Source organism: Canis lupus, chromosome 16, assembly GCF_011100685.1.
Source record: "Canis lupus familiaris isolate Mischka breed German Shepherd chromosome 16, alternate assembly UU_Cfam_GSD_1.0, whole genome shotgun sequence".
Lineage (NCBI taxonomy): Eukaryota > Metazoa > Chordata > Mammalia > Carnivora > Canidae > Canis > Canis lupus.
In genome coordinates this window covers 47,056,307-47,064,801 of record NC_049237.1, presented here as the reverse complement: position 1 = coordinate 47,064,801, position 8,495 = coordinate 47,056,307, and the positions used below count along the sequence as shown (strand labels likewise).

General features: G+C 48.8%; 1 protein-coding gene across 7 annotated transcripts in view; it reads right to left on the bottom strand.

Moving 5' to 3' along the window:
• Positions 1-3,130: 3,130 nt before the first annotated feature.
• Positions 3,131-8,495, bottom strand: part of IRF2 (interferon regulatory factor 2) — a 79,827-nt gene continuing 74,462 nt past the window's right edge. For all 7 annotated transcript variants that reach the window (XM_038560430.1, XM_038560429.1, XM_038560431.1 and 4 more), the window contains 2 exons: positions 5,799-5,845; positions 3,131-4,491 (listed from right to left, as the gene is read on the bottom strand). In XM_038560430.1, coding sequence (XP_038416358.1) covers positions 4,183-4,491; positions 5,799-5,845 — 356 coding nt within the window. In that variant the 3' untranslated portion in view covers positions 3,131-4,182. The remainder of the gene's footprint in view (positions 4,492-5,798; positions 5,846-8,495) is intronic.

Below are 8,495 nucleotides of genomic sequence, written 5' to 3'. Positions count from 1 at the left end.
CTGTAAAACCAGCTATTAGGCCTGGCCACTTCCTTCCTTCCTGGCACTATTTTCAGTAGCACAGACACGGAGCCCCTGCACCTGTTGCTAGTACAGCCACAGAAGGAAACCTCTACAAACCCTCATTTGTCCCCACGGCACAGCCAGGGATGCTGAGCTGCAGCAGGGGACAGCATCTGGGTCCAGAGGGGCCGTTGGGACTCAGAGGAGGGAACACTTCACCCGGCACCTTCTTGGCACATCCTGGGGCTCCTCTTCGGGGCTGTGGATGGCCACGTTCCTGGGGAGGGGGTGCAGCCAAGAATCCAGCCCTGTTCTTTTGATACTGGAATGGTGGATCCCAGGGGAGACGGAGGAGGTTCTGGGGTTGGGGGGTACTTCCAATCTTACATGTTGGGATGCAAACATGTGATTGAGACACAGCTCGGAGATGCTTACAGTCCTGTGGGCTGTGATGCCCTTGAGGAGAGTACCCTACAGCCTGGGAACAGATGGGAGAGGAGAGCTGGCTCCGGCCCCCTTGGCTGGTCAGTGTCAGGTCCCCCTGGCTCTGATCATCCTGGCCCTGAGTGTGCCATTGGATGGAATTTTAGGATGAGGTAGCTGAACACCACCAGGTAGAAATCGGCTTCTGCTCCCATTCTCTTTCCACACCAAAACTAATACCAAGGTGTTGGATATCCAGCACGCATGCCAGGGACCCATCTTGGGTACCTCATTGCAACCCTCCTCCTAGCATGCTTTTTGTTTCTTCAGTAGAAATTTGGCAGAAGAGCAGGATTCTTATTTTCACCTTTTATCTGGGTCTGTTTGTCCACAGCTAGAATAACAGGGGCTCTAAAAACCTAATGAATTCAACGTTCAAAGAATGGCCTCAAGCAAATGGAATGTCTAATGTTCCATCTCTCTGGCTTAGGGCAGGAGGCCATTGGGGCTTAACATCTTTTTCATTCACATGCAAAATATTTCCCAAAGCCCAAGTTTTAAAATTCAGAATCCTGAAACCAAATCACTAATAACCTTCCCCATTCCTAAAACTTTCCATGTCCAGCGGATTTGTGTGTCTTTTTTATCCATGTGTATTTCTTCTTCTCTATAAACACATTTGAATAGACTAAACACCTCCTTTGGCAGTTACTTCAACAAAACATTGAAAAATCGGCTACGGTTGAGCATGGATTTATTTAGATACTTGCAAACGGTGTTCTGGAAGCCCTTTGCAGTTGAAGGATATGCTGGGTTCTCTCAGCCCTCTGGCTGGGAGGAAGTTGCTGTCACTGGAGTCACAGTTCACAGCTGTACCACGCTCCTGCTATCAGGGGAGAGACCTGAGTGCCAGCTGCAGAGAACAGAGATTATTGTCCCAAAGGCTATCACACTGAATTTGCTACTTACACACACACACACCACACACACACACACCCAAGCCCATCATAAAAGCATATCAGCTCACACAGACACTGCCCAAATGAAGCACGTGTCCCCAGTACTTCCTCTAACCGACAAGGTCTGAGGCTTGAGTCCCTGAGATGCCCCATCTCATCCTCTTTCTTCCTCACGTCAACCCTTGACATTGTATAACTAGCTCGTTTCCCTACACTACTGGTAACACTTAGAACCAATACAGAATTTCTCAGAAATAATTTAGACTTGATTCCATTCTCTGGGGCCTTATTGGCAACGGGTGATTATTTTTAGTACCTCAGTTGCGCATTTCCAAATCCTGGGAAGGTTCTGTAAGTAAGTCTGCTCACAACCACGGGGGTGGAAGATGCCAGTGGGGATGGCGTCTGGGGCCTGCAGAGCTGCGGGGAGGGGTGAGGTGTGAGCAGGCTCCTCTATTTTCAGGAGAGGGAAGGGATCAGGGATCAGGAGCTACCCTTAACCCTCTGACTGCCAGGCCACATGACTTAGGGCCACTTTCTTTCATTATTTTTTCAGTTCAATTTAAAACAGGATGGCTACTTAGATAGAAGTCACAAAAAACGGGTCTCATTTGTTTAGAACTCGGAAGATGAGTAGATCTTAACTGGAGAGCATAGTGCTTAGGGGGTTGGGAGCATCTCCTTCCTCTTCAGGACTCGTTTCACTACGAAAGTGAGGCTTTCCCACGAAATTGAAGTAAACACACAGTCAACAAAGTGCCCCTCACAGAAGCAGTCAACCATCAAGATGTGGCATTTCAACCCAACACATCCACCAGTAAAATGCTTCAGTTAATTTCTGTTCAGAGCTGGATAATTTTATGACCACTAATTATGTCTGCAGCCACACATGGAGAAAAGCATAAAAATAGCTCTCTGTCCTTTCACCAAAGGAACCTTTTCAAATATTAACTTAGCAATCTCTTCCACAACGCCCGGAGGAAGTAGATAGGCAGGTTAAGTCTGAGTTTTCTGATTTTATAGACATCATGGATGCATGAAAGGTTGGCGCGGTGGCTTTTCCAAGGTCAGGGATACACCTTGAAATGACAAATGGGTGACGAAGTCTGGAGTTCTTTCAATGCAAAAAGACAGGCCCTAAGTACTGAGGACAGCTTCTGGGAGGCCCCAGGTCCCAGAAAGAAGACTGAGGTAGACTAGGAACCCAACATGTATTTCCTATTACTGAAAACGTCTTGCGTGTGGGCCTGGTATGTGACATAAATACAAAATTTTAGCCATACATATGAGCCTATGGGTGAGGAGAGGAAAAGCACAGAAGTGGGTAGAATGGGCACATGGTAGAGAGGGAGATAGTGGGGTGGCTTTGGACTCCCTCCACAGTCACACCAGACTTGGGCTTAACTCATGCTCTTGACTCCTACTACCCATGTGACCTCGAGAAAAGGCATTTTCACTGGAAACGTCCATTTCTTCCATGTGAAATGGAGCTAAGTAACTATCAGGGATACAGCCTCAGTGAGTGAAGTAGAGAGCTCACGGAAAACGCACAGCCGAGCGCCTGGCTCAAGGTGAGCACTAGAAAGAGGAGGAGGCCATTCTGTCCTCACGGTAAGAACCTTCCAGGGTTTCTTATGGTTGAAATGGGAGTAAGTTTGGGTCCCCAAGAAGCAATGATCCTTTGCCAGCCATGTCCCATGGTGGTCCTCTCAAGTAGACACAGACAAAGTCAGGCATCATGCCCATTAAAAATTTAACTATATATCATATTCATTTATTATCAATCCACAGGATAATTTGATTGCTACATGAGCTCATAAAAGCTTTTTCACCTTTACAAAATTAAAAAAAAATGTGCCACAAGGATGTAATAACAACTGCCGATAAACAAGAAAAGGAATCTTAAAATTATAAATTTGCTGTAGAAAAGATAAAAAACAATTATATTTTCTTTAGAATTTTACCTTGAATAAAATATTCCCCTGTATAAAAAATAAAAAAGCTTGCTCTGGTTAGAATTAGAATATTTTTGTCTTCAAATCTGGGAATTTGCATAATATCTCCATGATAGTTTTCCTTTGTACCGCGTGGCATTCAAGCACAGCAGATTAGATTTTCTTTTTCTTTTTCTTTTTTTCTTTTTTTTTTTTTAAAGCAGTCTTAAAAAAATGGGACATCTGTGGAGAAGCTCATTTTCTTCTTCTCCTCCTCAGGGATGTGGAACACAGCCTCTGCGGGGAGGAAAAGGAGGAAATGAACTGGATGGGCTGGGCCGGGAGGCGGGACAAAGGGCCCAGAAGGGGGGGCCGCTGAATGTGTTGAGAAATAGAGCAAGATCACAAGAAGAAGGTCTATCTGTAAGTGCTTTAAGATAAGGTGCAGAAGCAGACTGCAACGTCGCTAGTACTGCCCTATGTACATATTCACAAGAATAAAAAATTCCAGCTAGTTCACATTTTCTCATCCGTTCTGAGGCATCCACTCCACCATGCTGGCCTTGACCGCAGGCAATGCAGCACCTCGCTGCCCGTGTGGGTGTTGGTCCTATGACGTCCTTGAACTTGAGGGAGCAGCCCTGGGAGATCCAGCAGGCTCTAGAGATACACGTCTACCAATGGGCTGGAGTCCTGAGTTAAAAAGAAGCTCCAGTACTGGAGTTGGACACAGCAATCAATGTTCTATTGTCAAGGCTTTTTCCCTTAGATTTGTCTAAAATGGGTGTCAGAGAGAAAAATAAAATACAAACAAACAACAAAACAAAGCCAAGAAATCCCAACCACCAGGGGAAGTCAAAGGCTTAACAGCTCTTGACTCGGGCCTGGGTGATATCTGATGTTTTCTTGATGACGCTGGCCCGAGTCTCCCGGTCTGGCCGACTGCTGCTGGGCGCTGGGGTCACGGAGGGAGGGAGGGGGAGGTCTGGTAAAGTGGGCCATGAGCTGTTGTAAGGCACCGGACAGCTCTCCTCTTTGATGGTGACCTGGAGGTCAGGTTTGTTGGAAGTAACGAAGGTCGCCATGCTGGGCAGCAGGTAGGTGCTTCGAGTCCCCATGTTGCTGAGGTACTGTTTGCCTTCAATGTTCCTCTTCCTCCAGTGGGGTCGTCCCTTTCAAAGAGAAGAAGCAAGATACATGTTTGTTCTTGGCCTTCAATCAAACGGCTCTTTATAAACAAAAATGCACCACTATTCCCACGTGTCAGTGTGTTAACTGAGGTTCTTAGGAGGCATGGAATGAACAGAAGCTTAGCGACTTGACATCCCTCAACTGAGACCCACACCCGGCTGTGCACATCCCAAGCAATGGTTTCTCTTCCCTTTTTTTATCAATTCCCATTTGCTACCTCCCAGAAAAAAATGGCCAAAACTGTTCTATGAAGGCAGGAAAACAAGGCAGGAACTTGGTTTCTGGTTCCGCTCTCCTGCAGGCCCCCCAGCCTGATCATGAGGTAGGTCTTAGGTCATCATGGCTGGTTTGTCACAGAGTCTTGCTTCCTCACTCATGGCCCAATCCAATCTTTTGAGTCAATCTGCGCTTTCCGAGAGAGAGAGAAATGAGGAACTCGGAGGGTGAATGCCTTTCCACCGCGTTCAAACGGGTACAGCGTAGAGCTCCAGCGTGCCAAGCAAACAGAGGGTCTCGGCGGGGAGGGGTGGCTACACTCCAAAGAAGGAGCTGGAATTTCTGACCTTGAAGAAACAGGGTTGGAATGTATGTGAGCATCTACACTTCCTGTCTTTTCAGAGTTCCTGGACTCCACTTGAAGTATTTCCTACACTGAAAAATCACGACTTGAAACACCCATTAGCCAGTCAGTCTCTCTCTCTCAAACACAGACACAAAGCAGGCGGTTACAGCCATTTCCTGCCATTGTGTGAGCCCAGCCTAGAGCAGGGGAATGGGGAGCAGGCGACTGCGAATCCAGACTGCACGCACACCTAGGCTCTGGGCACGGATCACAGAGGAAGGGGACTCCGGGTAAACATGGAGATGCTTTTGCTCAGCACTTGCTGCCACCTACTTCCGGTCACTGCTTTTGGCCACTTGGACCAGCTGTTTCTGCTGGTGAACTAGGATGTTGAGGGTGGGGAGCACCTCAACAATTCCTGGCCTCCACTCCGGTCTCTATTTCCTGCCGTCATAGCCTCTTTTTCTAATAGCAACCTCTTCCTCTTTCCCCCCGTTCGGTTCCCAGAGATTAAATTTATAATTCAAAACCCAGAAGTACGGTAATTTTCATGCTGTGTACATTTTACGACACACACACACAAACCCCCGCACCCATACACAAACTCCTCCAGGAGAACTCGTGATCAAACGTAGAGAAACTTAAGGAGCAGCAGGGAAACCGAAGTGCTGGTGGGAAAATGCTTCCCCGCAGCGCCTGTCGGAGCCAGGTGGCGGCCATGCTTACCTCGACGCTCTCTTCGTCACTGGGCACACTATCGGTAGTTTCGCTTTCTGTTCACAGAGAGAAAAACACAGGGCCATCATTCCTGCCGCTCCAACTGCTGTGTGGCTCAGGCAGTGTTTAAAAAAAATATATCAGCACTTCTTTTTTGTTGTTGTTCAAAAGAGAAATGGGTCAGTGAACTCATGATCTTCACCCTCTTTGTGCAAAAGGTCAAACAGACAGTTTGTACTCGGGAGATGCTAGAGTGGGTTGTCCTTCTCTGATTTTGGCCCTTCGGTCGAGGGTCGCTCGCTCTCCAAGGGCCAGGCTATGTGTTCTCATGGCCCCTACCTCCCAGGACTGGGGCCAATCTGCCCTCCGCTCCCCAGGACCTCTGCTCACTCCTGCGTCCACCTCACCCCCTTCCCTCAGGGCTGCTCTATCCACACGCCCCACTCGTGCTTTCTTCCAATCCCTGTCGGGTTAGTTCCATTTAAGTCCCAGCCCAGAGCCTCCCTGGAGCACCCCCCCACTTACTCGGGCCCTCCTTTACCCCATATCCCTTTCAGACTTTTATCCTAGGTTTACAAAGTTGCACCCTCCACCTGGGTTGCTGTGGGGGACAGATTCTAGGGCAGCTCCTGTGATCCTCCTCTCCTGCTGTTTCCTGGCTTGTTGGGATTCCCTCCTCTGGAATGCAGGGGGGGAGGGGACCTGCGACTTGGTTTGAAGCAACAGAACACAGTGAGCGATGGATGGATGTATGCAACTATGTTAAGTAAGCCTGAATCCTGTCTCCTGAGGAGACTTTCTCCCTTGTTGGCTTTGAGGAAACAAGGAGCCATGTTGGGAAGGTTTCCATGACAAAAAGCCAACCAAACAAAAAACAACCTAGAAGCTGCTTCCAGCCAACAGCCAGCAAGAAACTGAGGCTCTCAGTCTGACAACCTGCAAAGAGCGACATTCCACTCCAAACCACATTCCACTCCAACCACGTGAGCTTAGAAGCAGACCTCCTCCCCGCCATTCCACCCCGATGCCTGCCGGATGAGCAAGTAGCCCTGGACCATACCTGGACGGCAGCAGGGCTGCGCAGGCAACGTGCAGAGCAGAGAGCCCAGCTAAGCCATGCCTGCACTCCTGACCCTCAGAAACTGGGCTGGGATAATACATGTGTGTTGTTGTCTTAAGCCACTGAGTTTGTGGTTCTGTTGTTACGCAGCAACAGACAACTAATCCGGTTACCATCCTGATTCGGTCTGCCCGTTGGGAGACGCCGAGCAGGTTGCCTAACTTCACAAAGTGCAATTTCCTCATCTGTAAGATGGGAGTATGAATGTCTCCCGAAGAGGGTTAAGTGATGAATCAGTGTGAGGATGTGTGGGAAAAGGCCTAGCACAGGGCCCGGCCCACAGCTCGAGAAATGATAGCACACCGTTGTCCTCAGCTCGTCAGCCTTGCTCAACCTTGGATTTGCACAACACACTAGATTAACAGAGTCAAAGTTAATAGCCAGCGATTACACATCACCTGTACGTAGAACACAGGATTTTTTTTTAACTTAAAAAACCTAATTTTTTAAGTACAAAGTTTTTAATTCTTTAAGAAAATTGATGGTGTGCAGCTCTTCAGTGTTGATGGCATTGAGAAATGAAAGCACCAGGGGTAGGGAAATACACTGCCCCTTAGAGAGCCCTGACTCTGGGTCATTCCTTTATAGACAAGGGCTAGAGAAAGCATGATAGTGAACAAAAGAGAGAGCCTTGGGCCGGGGCCGTGTCGGCACCTTTGCACGCAGGTCTGGTTAGCCCTCACAGAGATCCTCAGCTGGGAAGCAGCTCCTATCACCCCCCTTACGTAGAAGGGCTCATGTGTGCTCCAGCACCTTCTACCTCTTTCCATCCCAAACCTACTGAGCGACTGACCTCCAGTCTCATATCTGGCCAGTGGCAAAGCTGGGACCATAGGGCTCCAGCCCACATGGAGCCCTTTTGACCATTCGGAGCACTAGCCCCAGAGCAGGATCTCTATGAATTAAAGGTTAAATAACAAATGGATAAACTGAGCCACAGGTTCCTCCCTTAAACAAAGCAAGCGAGAATGCTGACCACACGAGGCCTGCCCTGGAGCCTTTTTCCACACAAGGTCAGCCACTGTTTTCCAGCGACATCCCCTGGGCATGAGCGATCCCCCCCAGAGCTGACCAGGGGCCCCTAGAGCACAGGCCTGGCCTCTCCTCTTCTCAGGCTGAGCAGACTTCCCCAGAGCACCCCCAGCTGGAGCAACAGCCACCCGGAGAAGGCTTTGCCTGGGCTGATGATGACCCTACCCCTCCAGACAAGCTGACAGTACCAGGAGGCCTAAGAAATGCTTCCACCCCAAAACAAGTGAAAAACCCTGCTCGCATAATCCTCGGGCTAGCTCAGTATCCCAAGGAGGCAGGGATCAGTATCGCAGCTCCCAAGAAGAATGAGGAACAGAGATATTGAGAAACCTGCCAAAGTTGTGGCCTGAGTCAGCAGAGAGGAGAGAAAACAAAACTGCACATCTGATTCCAGGGCTCTGGGCACCGAAACACAACAGCAGCTCTGCTTCCTGAGCGCTCCTGCTGCTCCGGCTGAAATTTCAAGATCCCCTTTCCATTTTTATGCTCAGCTTTCTCGGTGCTCTAAAGCCAGGGTTTCTCTTCCTTTCATACATGTCTAGACCCCCTTTGCT